This window comes from Solanum stenotomum, chromosome 12, assembly GCF_019186545.1.
Source record: "Solanum stenotomum isolate F172 chromosome 12, ASM1918654v1, whole genome shotgun sequence".
Lineage (NCBI taxonomy): Eukaryota > Viridiplantae > Streptophyta > Magnoliopsida > Solanales > Solanaceae > Solanum > Solanum stenotomum.
In genome coordinates this window covers 34854717-34878311 of record NC_064293.1, presented here as the reverse complement: position 1 = coordinate 34878311, position 23595 = coordinate 34854717, and the positions used below count along the sequence as shown (strand labels likewise).

At 32.6% G+C, this 23595-nt stretch overlaps 3 protein-coding genes across 3 annotated transcripts; 1 reads left to right on the top strand and 2 right to left on the bottom strand.

Moving 5' to 3' along the window:
* Nucleotides 1-86: 86 nt before the first annotated feature.
* LOC125848197 (uncharacterized) lies at nt 87-11312 on the bottom strand. The gene is made up of 11 exons (XM_049528019.1): nt 10930-11312; nt 7593-7737; nt 6632-6699; nt 6405-6475; nt 5376-5639; nt 3662-3825; nt 3518-3573; nt 3337-3389; nt 690-858; nt 496-593; nt 87-417 (listed from the first exon to the last, which is right to left on the bottom strand). Exons 1-11 carry the CDS (start codon nt 11084-11086, stop codon nt 301-303), a joined length of 1362 nt encoding a protein of 453 aa, XP_049383976.1. The 5' UTR covers nt 11087-11312; the 3' UTR covers nt 87-300.
* Nucleotides 11313-12277: 965 nt separating this feature from the next.
* On the top strand, nt 12278-13796 carry LOC125848215 (pollen allergen Sal k 5.0101-like). The gene is made up of 2 exons (XM_049528046.1): nt 12278-12577; nt 13436-13796. The coding sequence occupies exons 1-2, from the start codon at nt 12406-12408 to the stop codon at nt 13789-13791; spliced, it is 528 nt and encodes a 175-aa protein (XP_049384003.1). The 5' UTR covers nt 12278-12405; the 3' UTR covers nt 13792-13796.
* Nucleotides 13797-18349: 4553 nt separating this feature from the next.
* LOC125848229 (dof zinc finger protein DOF1.5-like) lies at nt 18350-19259 on the bottom strand. The gene has a single exon (XM_049528059.1). The coding sequence runs from the start codon at nt 19149-19151 to the stop codon at nt 18642-18644; it is 510 nt and encodes a 169-aa protein (XP_049384016.1). The 5' UTR covers nt 19152-19259; the 3' UTR covers nt 18350-18641.
* Nucleotides 19260-23595: the final 4336 nt, after the last annotated feature.

Below are 23595 nucleotides of genomic sequence, written 5' to 3'. Positions count from 1 at the left end.
TACTTCAATTTACTTTACCTTTCGAACACGGAAAAGAGCAAATCACATAATATGTCATAGATAACAACTAATACAGGGTACAATGCTAACATCAACAGTCTTCCTATTGAAACTGGTGACGGAGCAAAGGGTGGTCAATTAAACACCCTTCACCAAAAATCATATCACTATACATATATCTTGAATATGCTTAACGAAAAACCACCAGTAGTGTTCTGAAAAATATACATTTCCAATCAATTATAGCGTTTTGATTTCATTTAAATGTATGCTGGATTGCTTTCTGTACAACTATATGAGTTACAAGCTAGGGGTAATTAAGGAGGAAGATTCGGGTTGCTTCTCTTGTTGCTTTATGTGGTCTGCGACATGAGCAATTACTCCTACTCCAGCATTGTGAAAAAACTCATTCTTCACCTGTCACCGGAAAATAGTGATCGAATTAGAACCCAGACAGGGAGGAACATAAGGAAATGGAATATGGAAGGAACTTACATGGATATTGTTATGTGCAAAAAAGGGCCAGAACGCTGAGTGAAAGCTAACATCAATTTTTTTCCACCCCAACTGTTGCAAGCCACGTATCATTTCCTCTGTTCGAAAAGAGTAGTAAGATTCTAGTATGATATAGAGATAGTGGCATTGAGATTCATTGCAACAAACAGAAGCAGCTCTATTAGTACTATTACCTTCCATACTTTCATGATATTTTAATGTCCTCTGTGTGCTTGGTGCATTTTGGGCTGCCTCCTTTGCTTTGGCTGCCTCTAAGGGGTAATGAGGTCCTTCGCATGAAGCTGGAGGACAATACTCCACATCTACTACATGTTTGTAGCCATCCAAAGATCGCCAAGGGGGCTGCCATTTCAATAAAATTTTAGAATTGTACACAAACAAAATCGTTGTGTAATGAACTCCTAAGAGAAAACTCTGTTTCCAGATCGTTATTTTTCAAAGTTCTACAGCTAAAATCCTGCTAATGAATAAGATTTCATGATACCATGCTTTTATGAGTATTATATTCATCCAACTATGAGAATCACAAGTATGCATGCATGACACAGCAGATACTTAGAAATGAAGACTAATAAGACATATCCAGCCATAAAATGAGCACAGTGCGAACTATTCTTTTGCCATTTACTAGAGGATATCAGTGTCAGTTGCATAAAGTATACACTTCCTCATTTAGGGAATGAAGAAAAAAAAGACTTATAAGTCATTGAATAACTGTGCTGAGAATCATAATTTGAAGTGCCAGCTGAGGAGAACTGAACAGCTCCCTCAATTTAAAGATCAATTGCATCTCATCCCTCGCCTGCAGTAGGCAACTACAACGGACTTTTTTCCAGGGCTAAAACAATAAATTAAATACTTCTTCTTTTCATTCAAAGTAAAGTCATTCTTTCATCCGGGACATACAGTAACTCACCATCATATAAGTTCATTTCATCTCTGGAAAACTACCAAGTAATTCTAACTTAAATTATTGAAACAACTACATACTCAATGTAATCCCACAAGTGGGGTCTAGGGAGGGTGGTGTGTACGCAACCTTACTCCTACCTTATGAAGGCAGAGAGGTTATTTCAAATAGACCCCCGGCTCAAGAAAAATATATCAAAATCAGTAAGCAAAGGAAATACAGTAGTGAAGAAGTCATGTAGAAAATAATGGGGAAAGAATTGTAGCGACAACAAATAATACGTTACTGAAGCGAAGGAAACAACAAGTAATAGTAAACTTGAAGAATAAGATAGTAGGAGAATATTAATAATAATACTAATAAGGATAAGTAGACAACGCTCGACTTATGTCCTATCTAATCAGCTGCAGGTGTATCATGTCCTATCTGATCAACTGCAGGTGTATCATGTCCTATCTAATCAGCTTGCAGGTGTATCGTGTCCTATCTAATCAACTCTCCCCAATACTTCTTCGGCCTACCTCTACCTCTCCTCATACCCACCATAGCCAACCTCTCACACCTACTCACTAGGGCATTTATGCATCTCCTCTTTACATGTCCTAACAATGTCAACTTCGCCTCGCTCATCTTGTCCACCACGAAGTTCACTCCCACTTTGTCTCGAATATCTTCGTTTCTAATCTTATCTCTCCTAGTATGTCCACATATCCATCTCAACATCCTCATTTCCATTACTCCCATCTTTTGGAAGTGTGTTCTTTACTGGCCAACACTCTGCCCCATACAACATAATTGGTCTAACAACCACTTTATAAAACTTACCTTGAGTCTTGGTGGCACATTTTTTTATTTATTTTTTAAGACAAGAAAAACCCACTGCCGCTACCCTTTGGGTGCGCATAGGGTAAAACTCTTGCTCCTATGCAATAGCTCGCAAACCACACTGGAGAGGTAACCCGCACTACGCAAGCCCGATGCGACGAGCTCGACCCAGAAGGCAAAGCTCTTGCTTTCGCTGGCAAGGGGTTTTGAACTTGAGACCTCCAACATGGAAGTCCCAAGCCCAAACCACTGGGCCACACCGAAGGGTAAGTCTTGGTGGCACATTCTTAACATAGTGTAACTTTGAGAAATCAAATTTCCCAAACAAGGAAGCTTGTATACAAGTAAAGGTCTAAAACCTGTAACAGTTTCTAAATTCTAATTTCAGTACACCAAACATAAAATCAAGGTTTCTTTTTTGTTTCAAGAGAAGATGCAAATGAAGTGTCAAAGTAATTTCCATTGTCTAATCCCCAACAAAGAAAACTTATATAGGTAAGTTACATGCTATCATGGATGGAGAGATGATTACCTACCCATGTGCAGGTTATGTGCATATGCCTTTTAAGTTTTCATTATTGTCTAAGCAACATTAAAACCGAAGGTTCCAGTAGAAGAAAAGTTGATAGAGAAATTTTCCGGTTTAGGTTCACCTACTGCAAGGAAGTTTATGGTACTCAAGCTATTTCATCTCATATCCGATATACCTTTTAAGTTTTAATTATTGTACAAACAAAATGAAACTAATTAATAGTTCTGATATAGGGCATTCTTGCAGTTCTCATTGCAAATTTTACTTTGTACTTCCTATTGTTCTGGGCTTATTCAAATTGCAGTTCTCTTTTTTTCCAAAAAAAAAAAAAAAAAAAACTCAGTTCTCATATTGTCCCAATACCTCTTCGCAGGAATGTCAATTAGATCTGGACGAATAAACTTCAGATCGGGACCCTTGAGTAAATCGTGCTTAGCCAAACGAATTATACTTGAATGTCCTTTTCTGTTTTTATCTTGACTAAATGTCAACATTCACAGACCTATATTTATGGACAATTAAAGTAACAAATGAATAGTAAATCACAAATCACCTTGACAAGTTCTGTCACCCTTCTTATAGATGATGTACGCCAACCGACCATATCTAGATATGTCAAGAAACCACTGCAATCACTTCAAAATATTGGGAGAAGAAGCACGGGAATGAACTTTATCAATGAATTAATTTTGCTAATTAAATGAAGAAACAACAAATGAGATCCAACAGGATACGATCATAAGAGACATTAGCATAAAGAACACGCCATTTGAAAGCACCAAGCGCTGATCTGCAATAAGGAAACTCCAGGCATAAGGTAAAAAGAAAGGCATGGAGAAACAGCTGCTTCAAGGACTGGTGGAGATATTTCTACTCACATAAATTTTCCATCATCACAGTCTGATGCCATCCTTAGCAAAAGAGGTGGTTTAGTAGGTTTGCCATCTGTAAGGAAGAGCTGACTACCAGTTTGACCAACAAATATAGGAGCTATAGGTGCTGCAAGTTTCTCCAAGATTGGCAACCCAAAGAGAAAAGGAAGCTGAAAAGTAAAAGCTAATCAACTGTCCTGATGTCAGAGGCCGTTACGAAGTGATCATAACACTTTTTTTCTAGATAAGCTATTAATAATAACATACCATCCAAATTCTGAGAATTTAAACACATTATGGTTTAAACTGATTCAAGAAAACACTTAGCGACTCATTCAACCTAACATTAATGTCCCAAATTATGATATCCTCTTATACGTAAGATAATATGAGCTCAGACAATAACTGGTTTCAGGTTTGTTGACACAGAACTTATTGACAGCCTGGTAAGGCATTTGTTTTTTGCTATACCATGTGGCTTAATGTTTAATTCATCGTTCTTTTCTTTCCTGATATTTGCTTTAGTGAAATAGAATGTGTTATGTTTCATTTTCTTGACTTGTAAATATTGATCAACACTTGTATAATTTATTTAAGTAAATAAGTACTGGCATAGTTTCTCTCATTCAATATTAAACAATATAAATTTCCAACTTTCACTTAAAATGGTGCTCTTATTTAAAACAACATTTGATAAGGGAAAAAGATATTAAAATATAGTAAATGAAAAGTTCTTTTGGCCATTTCATTGATACCTGTTAAGATTTGTGCACCAATTAAAGGAAGGATCCACACAGAAGTAAAATAGGAGTAACAAGTATCTTTTGGATATTCTGCAAAGATGATGAAGACTCCAAAAATTTCCAGCAGTTGCATGCCATGCAAAAAGCTTTTTCACAGCCGTGCATATCTACAGGCTTCTATCCTTTTATCCTCATAAAGCACACAATAAAAACTGATGATATCAACTTTTCTAGTATTTCACACTAAGCCTTTACTCTTATGAAGAATTCACAAAATTTTACTCCCTCGCCTCTGTCCCATTTTACATAATGGTATTTTAATGGACTCGGGGTCCAAAATTTATTACACTACTTTGACTTGTATGTATTACATCAATGATGGAAAATTTTGAAAAAGTTAAGAGCACAGAGATCACATATCTCAAATTTAAAATTTGAATTAACTGATAAATTTGAACTTCAAAGGTTGTGAAATTTATGTAGAATAGAATGGTATCAAACATATTAAGACATGTCAAATGAAACGATGACTGTTATTAGACATTCGTATAGAAACTACGTAAATGCCCCAAAAAAACAAATGACTGAATGCACTCTATTATAGATGTGCATGAGGTACCCGAGCACAACAATTTACAAATAAGATACCATTTTAACATCTAAGTTGGAACTAATACAAGCGTTTTTAAAGTTTTTACTCCACTGGCACCTACTATTCCACTCAAGTTTCAGAATTTCCAGGTAGAGACTCCATTACGAGATTTACACATTTAAAAGCAAGAAAATAGGATATAAAAACAACTGAAATCCCTAAAAACAAGGAATTGTAATGGACATAATCTAGTTACTTTTTAAGGACAAGTATAGTAGGTAAAGGTAAATTACTTTTATTAAAAAGGGCGAAAACATCCCATTTAAGAAACACTGAGATAAGATTTTTGATGCATAAGTGATAAGATTGTACCATGAGAACAGACCTGATTTTTCCCTCTCACACCAAGATGTGGTGTTGCCAAGGTGATAAAATTGACTGGCTCCAGGCCAGCAATCAATCCTATATTTAAGGAGCCTACTGATTTGAGGTTTGCACTAGTTGAAGTGACTGCATCATTGGACTGCTCATTACAGTTGTCTGATGAATAAAGTTCGCCAAGTGCATATCTTGCAATCAATCCACCAAGAGAATGAGCTAAAAAGGATATCTTCTTCAGGCTTTCTTTCTTCTTTACAACCAGCCTGACCTGTTCATAATCAAAAGTTCCAAATAAGGAAGATGAGCGTTCATAATTTCACTTTGTAAGCACAACCTATTTATTGGAAACTTGAAAGTAGCCACCAAATATGCACGGGTTCAAGACGGTTATGTTTTCATGTCAGAAGTGTGTGGTTGGAAACTATTTGACCATTCATAAACTTTTCTTTTTTTGGATTTGGTAAAAAAAGGTGAAATTTGACCATTCATATACTTCCTTGACATAATTGGAGTTTCTGAGACGAATACAGAATGCAGGCCGAAACAACTAGCTTTTGACAAAAAAAATTATTTAATTATGTTGGAAATATGCATATGAAGTATAAGGTATATAGAGGCCAACTTTAGACAATTAGAAAAATCTATATGTGATGCACTGATGGAAAAGCTGGACATCTTTCAGCAAACATTGTACTGAGCTGAAATTTTATTCACATGCAGCAAAACAGCAAGACAAGATTGACCTACACTTCTTAAACAGCAAGTACCACAGTAGGATATACCTACCTGTCAGGGTTTTATTGCTTTGAATAGAGTATTGCCATAACCAAAAACCAACGCTAACCATACAAATTTTTTTAAAAAAAAAAACCAAGTTAGCCTAAAAGAGAACTAAAAATAAAAAAGCTTAGTAGCATCATATTTCTGCCCCAACCAAACAAGAAAAATATAGCCACCTTTCCTACACCATGAGACCACACAGTAGCACCAGACTCGCAACTATACAGCACAGTGACCTCTTTTACATACTCACTTCATCTGCTAGTCGTTTTCCAGCTCCATCAATCCCAGTGAAGGTTTTAGTGAACGTATTACATGAACTTGCTGAACGCCACAAAAAGAAAGTCAGATAGCTTCTTGGAATTCGAATATAAGCATTTACTTTCTTGATGTAGCATGCAAAATTGAAGGAAGAAAAACCTAGAAAATTAAAAAATAAATTCATGAGAATATAAGGATAAGTTTCACTAAAAAATGTACCATATATCAAAAAGTTTCTTCCCAACCGCCTTCTCAACTCTGCTTGTACATACGTCCAATCACTTGGGCTGCATTCTTTGGAAAGATCAGTGATGCAAACAGCAGCATGCTAATTTTCAGGAAGAATTTTTTTATTATGGAAGATATGAACATTTATTTGGGGTTGAGGCGTACTTAATTGACTGATATGGGTGATATATCAGCAATTAAGACGGTGCCCATACACAAATATCAGACACAACCCTTGACAACCAGATCATGGAATAGAAAGTAAATCAACCTCAATAACATGGAAAAAGGTTCAAGGGTGAAATATAAAAGTGATAAACGGATATAGACATGTATGTCACCTGGAGATTTTCTCAGGTCAAGTTTCGTACTCTGGGAAAAAGAGATGTTCCAACCATGTGATGTGTGTTAAAAGTGAGAATGTAAGACCACTTAAACCTAACCTCGGGATAGCACTACTACTCGAACATAATATTTACATACCAAAGGTCACATAAAAAATAAAATGTTATTGGTTCTGATCATAATGTTTTCTCAATGTTAAAGCTTTTCCTTTCTTGAGCACTTAGAAAGTCAAGGTTTGAGTATGGTTGACTACAAGCAAATTGACTACTCAAATCAACAGCCCTGCAAAAATAGAGGAAAGACCAACAGGCACTTTTTTACTCCATTCAGATTGAAACTCCTTTTTTTAATCTGGTAAACCCCATCAGAAACAGCCTCTCTACCCCAGTAAGGTAGGGGTGAAGTATGTACATCCTAACCTCTCCAGACCCCACTTGGGGGATTACACTGGGTATGTTGTTGTAGTGGGTAAACCCCAACCACCTCAGAGGAGTCAACTGTAGCCTTTTCAATTGCATGTACATACATATTATATCTACACACATGTATATAAAATTTGTAGACACGTGAAAGCATCCTTTCAGGATAAGTAAACAAAGCTCCCTACCTTGCTAAGATGCCATGAACAAGGACTAGAAGATGTTCAGGTTCATCCCCCGTATCCATCAAGACTTTCGGAGACATAACACTTCCTTCAGTTGTACCCATTGCATGGGCTCTAAAGCTTTGACTTCTACAGATGTTGTTTATCCCTGCAGATGGGCAGACCAAATCCTCAGAGAAACAATTTACAAAAAAAAAATTAAAAAATGGGTTCATACTTGCCAAGACATTTGAAGTGTAAGCAACAATAAGGATTTTGCAGAAGAACGCAAGAAACTATGTACTAACTCAGATATACTACATGGCTATTCAAAATTCAGAAAACAGTTGACTGCAATCAGAGAGGAGACAAAACCTGTTCACTAAGGGCACTACAAGAGCATAAATAACATAAAACTTAATGAAATCATTTCCAACTGCACAATCCACCAGGAGAAAGGAGAGCAGATTCTATGGCTTTAGCCTGGAATATAATCACTGAACAAACAGTATTGATTTGTCTAAAAAGCAGACTTCAGTCTAAGAGTTGGTGAAATAGTGATAACTTCAAGGGGGAACAGGAAATCAAAAAAAAAAAAAAAAATTGGAGCAGTTTCAACCCTAATGAGTGTTGTATACGTAAGATGGAGCAATTAAAATTGCAACCTCAGGTAAGGGATTGGATAGAAGCAACTAACAGCTCCAATTATATAAGCACAAGCAATATGGCAATGACTAAAATATATCCTTCTCACCAGTTGATTATACAATAGCATAATTACCTATGTGCTGACCAATGTCTCAAAGGTGAAGCTAATATTCGCACAAGATCCATTGCACTCTTTACGCCTTAGTTTTCACCCCCTTCACGCTTTACACCTTGAGTTGTTTGCCACCTTACACCTTGAATTGTCCATCCTATACATCCTAAAATATTCCAACTTTGAAATTCTTTTAAATGTTGACTAAAATTTGGATAATATGTCGGTCTATAATTAAGAATTTGCTGACTTAGAAAATTATCATGTAACTATCTCTATGCCTAGACCTTTTTTTCCCAAAAATTGCATAAACAATGCATCAAAAAAGTGTTGTCTTTGCAAAAATACAACAACATACCTAGTGTATCCCACAAGTGAGGTATGGGGAGGGTGTCTTTGCAAAAGTACAACAACATATATTTGCCATTCATGCTTATAATCATTAGTCTTGGACTAAACATATATATATTCCCTCCATCCCAATCTATGTGATGTTCTTTGACTTGGCATGGAGTTTAAGAATGAAAGAAAGACTTTTGAAATTTGTGATTTAAAACAAGTCATAGATATCTCATTAAGGGTAAAATGGATATTTTAAAGTTAAATTAATACTAAATATGAAAATGTATCATTCTTTTTGGGACTAACTAAAAACGAAAGTGTGTCACATAAATTGGGACAGGTGGAGTATGTATTTGTCTTGTTTCTCCCCTTGCACCTTTTTTCATTTAAACCCATATTTCATTTGTGCTTAAAGGCACAATGGACCTTAGAGCTTTTTTGTCCTTTTTGCTTTTGAAAACACTGCTATACAATCTCTCTTTTTATTGGTCACGGCCAATATTGCTTCTTAAGTTGCATAACTTGATAAAAATGACATCTTCTTTGCTGCCTTGTCTTTCATAAACCTCTCCACAAACGCCTGACTTTTGAGCTCGAGCTCCCCTTCTCTGATTCAGTACCTATAATAGGGTTTGACAATGCAGTGCTTCCAAGGTATCCCTCTCAAATCATACCACCTGTTTTCCTGTATTATGAGTGAATACACAACCTCAGTAGAAACAGCTTCACCTTGTCATATTCTCATACTGCAGTGGTCCTTTAGAAGCTACATTCCAAAACAAATGTGTGTGTCATTTCAAGGATCTCAGCTACTACAACCTCCTTGTTGCCAGCCAGGGGTAGGAAGTCATCTTTCAAAGTGTTATCCCACATTAGAGGTTCAGCCAGAACTGAAGTGGATTCATATTTCTGATTTGGAATTCGATAAACTTTGCAAAAGTCCATCTTGTCCTTCATTCCTTCCACAGATTTTTCCTATAAGATGACGTTACTTCCTTCACTAGCCACTGATATTGGTCACCACCTTATTTATGACAATCTTCCACATGGCTCCCCCTTCGTTGGCAAACCTCCATAACAATTTTCCCGACAATGATCTGTTTAAGATATCTAGCATTCGTTTTCCCAACCCCCACTACTTTCAATGGGGTCATACCCCTTTCCCAATTCACAAGATGGTACTTTCTTTTCCCTTTTGCAACATCCCAGAGAAAAGTTATCATTAATTTCTCCAATCTCTTACTAACTGAAACAAAGATAAGAAATGAGGATATGACGTGGGTTGGTATTTGATAATGTTGCCTTTATCAAAATGATCTTATCCAACATTTTATAAGTAGATTTTCTTCTACCCCAAAATTCTGAACCACCGGTCACCACATTTCCCCAATTGAACCTTCCCCTAGCAGGAGCCCCAAATATTTGATTGGAAAGTTAATTACATTGCAGTCTCCAATAGTTGCAAGCTCATGGTCAGTTCAATCCTATCCAAGTTAGGCCTGGACGCACATAAAGCCATTTCTAAAGTGATTTCTACAGTAAGTAACCAACTAAATGTCCTGTGCAAGGTTCTCTCGCCTTAGAATCGAGAAGCTAGTATAAAATACGACTTCCCTTTCATTTCCTTAGCAATAGAAGTATCCAAAAAAAGAAACCTTAAGAAGATGGCAAATCCAAATGACAAGCGGGAACAAAAGGCTCAAGTTATATCTGTGTTATCGGATTACAAACTTAGAATGGATATATATGTGAGTAGCAGTCAACTATCACTACAATTTGCAGAATGACAGTCCCTCTTTCACATTAGACAACTCCAACAATCCATAAGAACAGGAAAAATCAAACTAGAACTATTCGATTCAGTGATAATTGTTCCATAACTGACATGTAAATATCTACTACCTACTCCTTTTTTTTCACTATCTACTTTGAGATAAAATCAAATTGTTCAATAAAAGAAAGGGCTTAATTTGTGTATTTTAGCATTTCTATCCATCTGCATTACAATTAACTTCAGTATTCAACCACCAATCCAAACAATATGCACTGAAAACACCCCTAACTTCTTTTTCTTGATAAATCAAACAAATCACATCAAGAATCAATTAATCTACTAATTAAAATAGAAACGATCCAAAATTGGCAGAAATTTCAATTCAATAGACAAAGGGGTTAACTCAATTTCAATTCAATAGACAAAAGAATCGAAGTTGAATCAATTTGCAAGGTCAAAAAAAAGAGAGAAATTAAAAGATTTACCAGAAAAGCAGAGAAGTTTCCAATTAAAGCATCGTCGTTGATCAAAAGAGGAAGAAGATGACGAAGAAGAAGCAGAAGATGATGAAGAAGAAGAAGAATTGGAAGAGATAGAAGGGCGAGGAGAATAATGATGAAGTAATGTCGCTGATGACGTCATATATATGGCTATATATGGCTATGGGATAACCCAACAAGTGTAGAAAGAGAAGAGGACCCTTTGGGGATTGTCTTTGTTGTTTTCCTTTTCCTCCGCGCAAATCAATCTAAGCAGGGCGTGTTATGTCAACATCACATCCACCATTTTTCCTTACTTTCAACATCCTCCTCTGCTTTTTACTAGACATTGATGTTGAACTCAACGAAGCTTCTTCTACTCAGATAGAGCTAAAAAGGGGTAGTTGGCGTTTTCCTAATTCCATTTTTGTTGTTTTTTCTTTTCTTACAAGGCCCATAATTGTAACTCTCCTCTCCACCTATCTTAACCTATCTGTGTGATTGTTACCACAAGGCCAAGCAACAACCAACATGGCTCGTGGTGTAGTGGTGAGAGTGTTTCACTTTAATCAGAAGTTCTCCAACTTTTTATATGGAAAAAAAATCTTTTTTTCGAGCACCACCTCTAAATAAGCTTTATAGTGCATGATTTGAATTTAGTCAAGACTCCAAAATAGGCTCCGAACATCGAATGAAAAACTAAAAAAAATACTGAAGCAACAAGGCCAGTAGCTCACAAAAAATTTTGGAATAATCTTTACATTTTAGTAACTTAGTTTTGGTTGACTATGTGAATTTTCGTCTAGTAATTTAATTTTTTTATCTTTTTAATCCTCTTTATATTCTTTTTACCTGTACTCTTTTTTAAAGAAAATAAAAAAAAATCATGATGATTAAAAGACATGTTTCAAGTATGTGAATTTGTAAAGAAGGATTAAATTGATACTCTACTTACTACAATTTAATTAAGGATAATTTAGTAAATATTTTGGTGAAATTACTCTTAAGTTAATTATTGTATACTTTAATTTTCCTAAATTTTCTGTTGAATTTGTTTGAAATGAAGTTAATAAACTTGAATTCTTTCATTGGTCTTTTAGCATATGACTAGACTAACATAAAACATTGATTAGATTTTTTATTTTACTTTTTGTGTATAAGGGAGAGAGATAGGGAAACAAAAATTAAAGAACAAGAGTTAAAATAGGAGGAATGCCTTTTTTATCTTCCATTGGAAATTTTTTTTAAAAAAAAAAATATTCCTTACCACAAAACGACTACAGTTAAACAACAACCTAATAAAAAATAACTGCCAGAATAATAAAAGTATATATAAAGCATTCCTTCAAGATTGTAGGTTCCACACTTTGACAAACAAAAAAAGGGTGCTTTCTAACTTCGATTTTGCAACCTGCAGAAAGAAACAAAGAAAGGCCAAAAATATATATTTTAGAAAAAAAGAAAGAAAAAGAAGGAAGAAAAATGGGAAAATCAACAATAATCTTTATTGCTAGTGCTATTTGCTTGTTCTCCCTATTAGGGATTACTCAAGCCAATGAAGAATCTGATAATTATCAATTTATTCTTGAAGGAATTGTGTATTGTGATCCTTGTCGTTCAATATTCAAAACCAATCTTAGTGAGCCAGTTGCAGGTATATATTTTTTCAAATAATATCGTTATTATTGAATCAATTACTTGAGAGTACATTTGGTACGAAAATATTATTTCAAGAGCATTTATTGGTAAGTTAGCAAAATATTATGATGGGGTGCGGATTGTGGGTTTGAGGTGGAAGAGTCAAAGGATGGGGGTTGGGAACGCTAGGTGGGTAGGGTGGAGAGAACTTGTTTTTTTATTTTCATTAGGAAAGTCATTTTCCTCATTAAAGCTTATTTTTCTAGAGATAATTCAAAAAAATTAAAATATTTTCCTTCATACAAAACACACGACTTTTTGAGAGAGATAAAAGGTAATTAAGGCAACTAGTCTTAAAGGTTGTTTGTTTTGATGGATTAATTGAGTTGTCCAATGAAAATTTTGAATTTAAATTTATTTTGTGTTTGGTTGAGGTTATTACCTAAAATTAGGAAAAAAATTATACCAGGATCCTAAGATTATCTATCATATACTCCATCTGTTCCTAATTACTTGTCCACTTTTCCTTTTTCAGTTGTCCCTAATTACTTGTCTATTTTATAGATTTCTACCTTATTTTTTTGTCTTTTTTTATTTAAAAACAAGTGTTTAAATTTTTATGTTTTTTTAAAAACCGAAATACTATAAAAAAAAAAAAAAAAAAAAAAAAAAAAAAAACTCTTTTTAAAAGCCAAACTAAACAAACTATAGATGTCTTTCAAAAGGAGTGCACAAAAACCTTAAAAGTCTGATAAAAATTGCATATAAATTCATAGTTGGACTCGAAAATAATAATTTCTGTTGGTGAATAAATGAGTTCATTTGTAATGATTAGATTTGCACTAAACTATTTAATTTGTACGTACACATGCAGATGCGAGGGTGGGGATGCAATGCCGACACCCCGAAACTGAACAAGTCACAATAACTGTAACAGCCTCGACTAACTCCACTGGATATTACCACATGTTGATAGAAGGTGATCACGAGAACGAAATCTGCGAGACATATTTGATAAAAAGTCCAAAAGAAGATTGCAGTGAGATCCCAACTGAAGGACATACCAAGGAATCATCAAGAGTTACACTGACTAGCAACAATGGCATTGCTGGAAAGAATCGTGAATCCAATGCTCTCTTTTTCTTGACCAAAAAAGCAGCACCAGAATGTCAACAAGAATTCAAGGAAATGGAATATCTCCCTGAACTTAAAGATATTAACCAGGCCTAAAGGATTTTAAATTGAATTACAATAAGATTAAGAGTTTGTTTGGATCGACTTTTGATTCATAAGTTAAAATCTCTAACATATGACTTTTAGCTTATTTTTATCATATAGTTTAAAATCAAGCGTTTATAAACGCTAGAAAAGTGCTTAAAATAAGTCTATCCAAACAGGTTCTAAAAGTAGTCCTACATTTAATTTATTTGATGTGTCATTAATTTTACATCTATATATATACAGTTAAACTAAGGACGATATGGTAATTTTAATGTAATTTTGTGTTAGTTTGAGTTTTGATTTTGAGGCTTGAGAGGTTTCTAAACTTTATTCCTTGGAGCTTTAAAAGAATAAGTACGTAGTACTATAAAATAACCATCATCATTCGTGAACCAAAAATACCACGATTATTAGCAGCAACAGCATCAGGTATTTTTCCGTTCTAATTTATTTATCTAATTTTAATTTGATACGAAATTTAACAAAATTAAGAAGATCTTTAAATCTTGTAATCTTAAACTAAAATGTATCAAAATGTCCTTTTAATTATGTGGTCTCGAACATGTCATTTTGAAAAGTTAATTAAAGAGTTTTCGGGGAAAAAAGAGACATTCTTTTTCAAAATGGATTGAAAACATTTCCGAAAAAAGAAAGGAGACAATTTTTTTTTAAATAACTAGTTAATTGAAACAGGGAGAATACCTCTTTTTGGTTCCTTACTTTATGTTTCATTGATTTTTTTTTTAATTTTCTAGTGGTCATTGATGAGATATGAGAATGAAGTAGTTAAGTTAGTTAAAACCATTAAGATGATCAAGGGTAGATCAGTCCTTTTGTATTGATTAGTTGTAACAAACTATCTTCAATTAGTTAGGAGTTAGTTACAATCAGCCAATTGAGCTCAATCAATTAGAGTTTCTCCAGTGAGTTTGAACTTTAGCACAATACTTGAGAAAAGAGTTGTCAAGTTCATGATTTTATAGCTAAAAATGCAAATATTGTCTTTGAGCATGGTTTTATAGTTGGGAGTTGGGAGCTATAATTTGGTTCTTGAGTTCGACCTCCAACACATGATAGGGTGTTTATAGCATTTATGAGGCATGCCTTCATTGCTATACAAGATTGGAGGCGTAAAACTAAATTTTAAACAGATATCCGAATTTTTTTAAAAGGAAAGATTATTATATATGTTTTTATTTTAAATTTAAAGAGTTGTGTGCTTGTAGCCTCTTATGAATATTCTTTTGTTATTTAAGGTAGGATATTATTATTAATCCAATTTGAGAGTTTTTCTTCTTTATATTTGAGTGTTGGCTACATGAGATTTATTTTAGAGACCGATTCTTCTAAGATGTAAGAATAATTTATTTTTTTAATTAATTTCATATTTTTGGTTCTTATTCATTTCATAATTAAAGGTAATTGGTCATATACTTATTATTATTGCTAGTTATTAATTCAATTTTGATTTAATAGCCACTCTTTCCCGAACTTTCAGCAGGACCTGACTTGACTAACCAACATATTTTGTTGATTTATCTGTGTGTTCGAGAGAAACACAAAGAATAACATAAAGAGTCTAAGTAGGAGTTAATGTAGTACTTTTTTAAAAACTATTTGTTTTCATTTAAACTAGAAAAAAAGTAATGGATGTACTACTTTAAGTAAAATAAAAAAAAATCCTCACCACAAAAACACAACAATAACCAAATAAAGTAACTACCAAAATACAAGTATATATATATAAAAAGAAAAGACTTCAAAATACAATATAGAGAATACATTTTTAAAACAAAAGGACATAAAATGGGAAAATCAGCTCATGTAATCTTGATTGCTAGTGTTATTTGTTTATTGTCCTTGTTGGGGATTATTGAGGGGTCTAAAAATCGTGTAATCATTATAGAAGGAAGTGTCTATTGTGATCCTTGTCGTTCCGCATTTCAATCCAATCTTAGTGAGCCTTTACCAGGTATGTTGAAATTCATGAACTGTTAAAGGCGAAAATTGAAGATCTGACATTAATCAATTCTATGCAAATGTAGGTGCACGCGTACAATTGCAGTGCCATCGTCTCAAAACTAAAAAAGAGACGTTGAATTCATCAGGCATGACCAACTCCATGGGAAAATACCGCATAATTATAGAAGGAGGACACAAGAATGAGAGTTGCGGGGTAAATTTGGTAAGCAGCTCAAAAGAAGATTGTAATGTATATCCTGATTATCCCAAAATAGCAATAATTACTCTAAACGGCAGAAAAATTAGTGATGTACAAGTATATAAAGCAGCCCCTCTACGTTTCCTTACCAAAATACCCTCAACAGAGTGTGTACATGCGCAATTTATTCCTTATTATCACGAAACTAATTAAAGATAGTCTTTCTTTTTATTTTTCGAGATTGAATTGATAGAACGTAACACGACGCTTATTTGAAAACAAACTAAAATACTGTACCATTTATTTTTGAACGGGAAAGTATAGATTATTATATTTTTCACAGAATTCTATATATTCCATGATTAAATTACTGGCTTTTGTATGATTTTTTGGTCAGGCTAGTATTGGATCTCATTAATGCGATAAAGAAAATTAAACTAATCAAATTATAATATGATGCTTCTGATTAATTTCATAAATATTTTGAGTGTACTGGAACGTCGAAGTTTGCACTTCTTTTGAAAATTTAAACTATAGGATATTCATTACAATTATTGTATATTATTGATTGATTATCTATCTCAGAACCATCTCATCACATACAGGATTACTTCATTTTCAATATGTTAAGCACATGAAAATATCCTGTAGATAGGTTAAAGTGAGATCTGAATTTAGGAACATGTTGAATTATTGATTTTATTATTTAAATGTTCAGGTTATTAGAAAGTTGATTCAATTATTAATATTTTTTTTAGTTTTAGTTTAGTTTTGTAAGGGTACTTCTTTTTTCTCTTTTTTCCCACATTTTTCTGCTAAAACTGTATTTTGTGTGAATAAAACCCACCATCAAGTGGCATCTAATTCTGATTCTATTCACACAAAAGAAATACTTTAAGGTTGAAATAACTAAATATGCTCTAGAAGGCATTAATTTTAGACCAAAAAAAAAAAACAAGAATAAGGTGTATAGAGGGGCTTTATTGGAATTTCAGTATTTCTTTATTCTACAACTATACATGTGCAGTTATTTCGTTTTCTTCCTAAATTATAAAAATCCTCTTTTGGATTTCCGTTGGAAGATTATTCCCCTAAATATAATAAATAATCAAAGCTATCATCATAGAATTTCAAATTTTGCTGATAATTTTTCAAAGAGTTTCATGAACTTTACAATAATAGCTATTTTTAAAAAAAATATATGATCGAAAAATATTTAATAGATGCTATTTCATCGTAAGCACCAACGTTAGAGGTCTAGGCCCCTCAAACCTTCTTCAAGAGAGAATATATAGGTAAGAAATTTGAAATAATGCATATTTTGGAAGTTGGGAATAATTATTTAACACTCATGTCACTTTTGGATCGGAAACAATTCCACCACTATTCTAAAAAAAAAAAATCATGAACAAGAAAGAAGAAATATTCCCTCTGGTTTAAAATTCCTTATTCGTCTTTAGCCTTTTTAGAATCAATTATATCAAAATTGTTATCAACATGTTTTTAGAACAATTTCTTGATATCTTAAAATGGAAAATAATTCCACCGTACACTAAATTATATTTTTCCGTGCTTGTTATATACAAATTTTGCAATAATTTCTTGTTCAACTTTTAAGTGTAATCACATAAGTAGGGCATGGATCGCCCTCGAAGTTGATTCACCGTTCTTTTGTTTTTCCACACGCCAACATCTAACTTGCCCACGTATCACGTCTATTTTAAATACTCCATAATCTATATACAGTTATGGCCTCAAATGTATACTATTAGAACTACGCAACACACCTGCTATCATATGAAGTACCATGATTTTCAATCACTTCACTGATCACTAGACTGCATTATTATCGGGCACTTGTCCTCAATTATAAGTCAGTTTTAGGGCTCGGAATTTGTTTTCACATCTACATATTATTTCTTATACGTTAGTCTTCACGTAGAGGTATACTTACATATACATATATATTTAGCCAAACATAATTAGCATATATCCAATTAATTAACAATAATGCAACTATATATTCTCTTATTAATAATGTATACATTCGAGGTATCTTTTCACGTAGGTGCATATGATATACATTTGATATATATATATATTTGTATAAAATACTCAATTTCACCACAATTTATACAGTAAGTTGCGAAATATTTGACATTATTCTTTTCTTTACAATACTCATAAACTTTCAAGAATTCAATCTTTCTTTGACGTGATCAATGTATCTTTATCCAACTATTTTTTTTTTCTGATTATGACCTATAAGCCAGTTAATTAATACCCTATTTTTACAATTCAAATATATTATTACTCCATATAAAATGAAATGAAGAGATTTATAATAAAGTCCCCCAAAAATAAGAGACATGCAATTATTGGACCAATATGATAATAACAAGTGTATGTCGGACCTTTTATGATGGGTTGTGTGGCATGCTATCTTGTCCCTCAACTCGTGATCAACATGATTGATTAAGATATAAATCAGTGCAACTTTCAATAATACTAGTTTCTTAATTAAGAACGTAGTACTAATTAAGACAACTTTGTTTAACTAATTAAAGACAGCTTGTATATACAATCAAGGAAGTAAAGTCAGCCTGCAAATGTTTTTTTTTTTTTTTTTTTTTAACAATTTACTAATTCCACGTACATAGAATATAATTTATATAATCACTAGACGACAAAGAGGGAATCAATAAGATTGGCTATCGGAGGTGCTCCTCCTCCTCTTAGCTGCCGGAAAAAGATGCCATTGATCTTCATGAGCCACCACTCCATCAAAGTCAAGTTGATTAGCCACATCAAAGAAATTACAACCGTCTGATAATCCGGCCAAGTCGCTATGTGGGCCCGGCCCGCATGGTGGCTTGGCTTTGCGACGGCCGGCTCCTACGGGCACGTTCCGTAGGGCTCCGCCGGCCGTCCAGTATCTCTGACAACCTTTGCAGAAGTGTCTAGGTTGGTTAACATTGTAGTTGTTGAAGTAACAAAATTTGGTTTCCATGCTTTTGCATCTAGGACAAGGGATGATCTTGTCTGGCCTTTTTTCTTGATCATTATCATTATCATGATCATCATCATCATCATCAACAACTTTGTTTGTTGGTTGATGAGTAGTTTTGGGTTGTTTTTCTTGAATTTGTATTGTTGCACCAAACAATTTGATGCCTTGAGAGATGGGACTTTCTTGAACTTGAGCCATATTTTCTTGATGCCTTTGGTGGGGGTAGAGGCAAGTAAATGTTTGTATATGTTTTGATGTAGAGAGGAATTAACTTATAAGGCCAAAGGAGTTGATTTATATATATAGGTAGAGATGTGTATATGTATGTGTACTTTAAAAGGGAAAAAAGTGTAAAGTGAGTTGTAGAGGGGGCTAGATAGGGGAGGAAAAAAGTTCATAGATGATGGAGTGGGAGAAAAGAGATCTACTTGGAGAATATAAAAGTATAGAAGAAAAAGGAGAGAGAAAAAGGGCAAGTCTTTTTTTCTCTGGTAATGGAAAAAAGAGGGCAAGTCAAGAAAGAAAAAGTTCATGGTTGAAACTTTATATTGCCAGTGTTACTGCTCTGATTATAAATTTACTGTTTTGGATAAAGTTAAAAAATATACTATATTACTCCCTCTGTCCACAATTGTTTGTCAGGATAAGGTCATGCACACCCCTCAAGAAAAATTTAATAAAAGGTGTAATTTGACTAATATAACTCTATTATACCAAGAATACCAAAAGTTTACATACCTCCCAAATAATTGTGGACGGAGGGAGTATATTGTTAGAAAATTTAAATAAAAAGTTCCAAAAAAAGAGTCATCATATATAAGCCTGATTAAACGAAAAGCAGATATAGAAATAAAATGGGAATTTTTAGAGGTCAGTGTATTATGATTTCCCAAGCTTAGTGTATGATTTTTGTCCAATGACTTTATGGAACTCTTTATCTAAAAAAGGTCACTTTATGTAAAGCTGCAACTCTTTAAATGAAATGTGTATTTTAATCCTTTTTTTTAATAATGGTATATTTTATGTATTTAACAAAAGTTTTATTCAAATATTTGTATGTTATTTTTATTGACATTTGTTTTACAGAAATGAATATGACACGTTCAAAACTAGAAAACTAACCAAGTATTTTGATATGTTATTCACATTTTTAATTTGAAATCTTAAAATAGATAAAAAAAATATATATATATAATTAAATTAAAACACATCAAATAAAATGGATATGAGATACTTTCTCCGTCTCAATTTATGTGACATATTTCGGATTTCGGAATTCAAATAAGTTATTATTTATCGTAAATTTTTCATATATCTTTTAAATATTTTGAATTGTCAATTATTGTGACTTATAGTACTTTTTACGTTGTTTACAAATATTTAAATTTCATTTAAAAAAATTGAAGATTTCATGCGAATATTTTCGATCAAATTTAAATTATTTGACTCTCAGAAAATGAAAATGTGTCATATAAATTAAGACAAAGTGAATACTATTTAATAAAAAAAAACTTACTTTTGATTAAAAAAAAAAGAAAAGGTAAAATAATTGTTTTTTCAAGGTATATGAATAGGTTAGTAACCAACCATATACGTGTGATAGATATAATTAGGGGAGCAAAAAGTGCAAAAAGGAATAAAGTAAGGTGTAAATTTCCAGTAAAAGAATAAAAGTAAAAAGGAAGCCGCCATGAGCAACAAACAAGGTTCTTTTTTCCTTTTTATTCTTTATTCTATCATATGAGTATATATATATGAGGTTGTGGGGGTGCGTGGGTGGGTGGGTGGGGAGGCTAAAAAAGTTGATGCTGAACTTTTTGTCCACATCATTATTCCACGTCATCTTTTTGTGTTGAAAGTCTCCATGAAGTGGGACCTACACCAGGTAGGTTGCTTATATTTTTCAAAAAAAGTGGGAGTTATTATTATAAAAGATAAGGCCATAAGGGGGGTGAATTAAAAGAAAGAGATAAAGCTAAAAAAAAAAAAAAAAGGAGGTCTTTTCTAATGTTTAGTTTAATATCAAATCTGGATTAGCTTTTGCCTATAAAGTATTTTCTTTTATTTAATCAAGATTGAGATTATGCTGACACATCATGTTCATGCCATTTAATCCTTAAGGGTGAAGCTCCAATATTATTGTTGTTATTCCACTATTTACACCAAACTAAATAATTTAAATTCTATTGTTAAAAATTTGAATAAATAGTACATATTAATTAATTAGACGAACCTTCGTCCAAAATTCCAATCCTTACACTCTCCTAAGTTAATTCCTAAGTATGCTTATTTAAAATTTTAAAAAAGTAATTTCTCTAGGAAGATAACTTGTGGATATCATTAAAATTATGATCTACTAATTAGGCTATGCTTAAATAAGATCAAAATCGATGATAATGTTATATGGTGTCAGCGAGGTTGGATACATTTAGGTGGCATTTGAAAGGAAAATCCGTGAAAAAGTTTTTGACCAATTTTTATCTTTTTTTCAAATTTGAAGTTGTTTTGTTTGATAGACAAAAAAAATCATCAGCCATACTAAAACTTTACAATATGCCTACCTTAATTGGTGCAATTTCTTGATGGAATCAAAATTATCTTTTTTCTAATCTTAATCAGCCATATATATATATATATATATATATATATATATATGGAAAAATCCTTTTGACCAGAATGATATTTTACCTTTTTAAATATTTTTATCCTTTTAACTAAAGTATACTTGTTTGTAGGGGTGCGCATCGGTTGGTTCAGTTCGGTTTTATGTGTTATTGGTTCGATTTATCGGTTTTCGGTTTGTAAATACGTCAAACTGATAACCAAACCAATAGCATATTTCTTATCGGTTTTTGGTTAATCGGTTTATGATACTTAACGGTTCGGTTTTCGATTTAACCAATAAGAAAATACTCATATATATCAATATACACGATAAGAAAATTTTCATATAAACCATATGATTTTTCCAGCATTTGGCATGAAAGTAATTATCATAAAAATAACAATCATTTTTCTTGCAAATTTAGACACTAAACACATTCAAAGGAAAAAGTGTGAAAGTAACAACTGTTTTTCAGCAAGTCTAGGCAATTGGCACATTCAAGTTAGAAGTGTGCTTGCAATTACAGAATGAAACAATAATTAGGGTCTTAAGTAATACTGAGATTAAAGTAATAGGGTTTGTAAAATGTTATATAATTAGGGTTTACTGGTCTAGGGATAAAATAGTAAATTTAGTATAAAATCTTATTGGGTTATCGGTTTAACCATTAACAAAATCATAAAACCGAAAACATAACCAATAACCCAATAAAAAAATTTACGAAACCATTTAAAAACCGTTAGCCCAATAACCCAATATCAATAAATCAATAATGTTTTTTTCGATTCAATTTATTGGTTAAATCGGTTTTTGCACCCCTTACCTGTTTGAGTACTTTCAGTTCTTTTTAAGTCCCTCATCATTCATTCAACAGTCTTTTCTCCTTTAGACCAAGGAAAGAAAAGAAGTTATTAGACATGATTGCATATAATGTAATGCACACCACACATTTTTATCTCTTTATAATTAGTACCAACATTTAACAATGATGATGGTGTCTAATGGCGGAGCTATAAATTTTGTTAAGAGGTGTCAAAAAATATAAAATAGATACACGATAATCAACATGTAATATATTTATATAAAATTTAAATTTTAATCAAACAAAACAATACAATTTTTTTTAAAAAAAAAGTGTCACTTCCTAAGCATAAGATGGCTCCGCCACTTATTGATACTGAGTAAGAAAAAAACCTCCATATATAACATCAACGTCATAAAATCCTATTAACTTTGCATACAGAGAAAAAGAAGCGGAAGAATTATCTTCCTTCGAAGGTAATGACACGTGTCATGACTTTATTGGTACGTTTATAAACATATTATTTAATGTATTTTTGAAGGAGGGGCGTATTACAGTTTACAGAAATATTTCGCTACAAAATTACTTTTCTATTCACTTTACTTATTTACAATTGAGCTTAATACCTACCTATTTACATATTTTATTATAATATTCATATACTTTTAATGAACTTAAAAAGGTAAATCAAAAAATGAAAAGGAAAAGGAAAAAAAAAAAGGGGTTTCCCCTAAAATAACGGAAAAATCATTGACTTAACTTAAAATGAAGGGGAACAGAGAAGTCATAAAAAGAGATAAGAACTGAAAGATATTTTTGGAGAAACCAAAAAAGGGGATAATTTTATACTTTAAACTTTAAAGTTGGATGCTTGTTATGGTAAATAAATGCTATTCCTTTTGGCTTTTTTTTCTTTAATCAAAGTCTTTGCTTTTCAAGCATCTATTAATATTTTCTATTTCTTTTTTCTAATTACTTTTATTATGTCATTTTTTTCAAAATCAATCAGAATTTTTAGTAAATGTGTTGCTGTCTGAGTAGCTTTCAGTTCATAAAAATTACTAATAAAATAAAAAAAAAGTAGAGGGAATACCTTTTAAATTTTCAAGATTATGGTGTTACCTTCAATAAAGTTATATAGTCTTTTCTTTGATCAAAACAGGCTATTACTACAGAGCTTCTTCATTTCCAACACAAAACTTTTTCTTTTTTTTATTCTATATATTAAAATGACA

Coding starts and splice junctions, on each gene's coding strand:
- LOC125848197 (XM_049528019.1), bottom strand. CDS start 11,086: ATGACGTCATCAGCGACATTACTTCATCATTATTCTCCTCGCCCTTCT. Junction 859..3,336: donor GGGTGACAGAACTTGTCAAG/GTGATTTGTGAT, acceptor TTGAAATGGCAG/CCCCCTTGGCGATCTTTGGA. Junction 418..495: donor TTGCACATAACAATATCCAT/GTAAGTTCCTTC, acceptor TTCCGGTGACAG/GTGAAGAATGAGTTTTTTCA.
- LOC125848215 (XM_049528046.1), top strand. CDS start 12,406: ATGGGAAAATCAACAATAATCTTTATTGCTAGTGCTATTTGCTTGTTC. Junction 12,578..13,435: donor TCTTAGTGAGCCAGTTGCAG/GTATATATTTTT, acceptor GTACACATGCAG/ATGCGAGGGTGGGGATGCAA.
- LOC125848229 (XM_049528059.1), bottom strand. CDS start 19,151: ATGGCTCAAGTTCAAGAAAGTCCCATCTCTCAAGGCATCAAATTGTTT.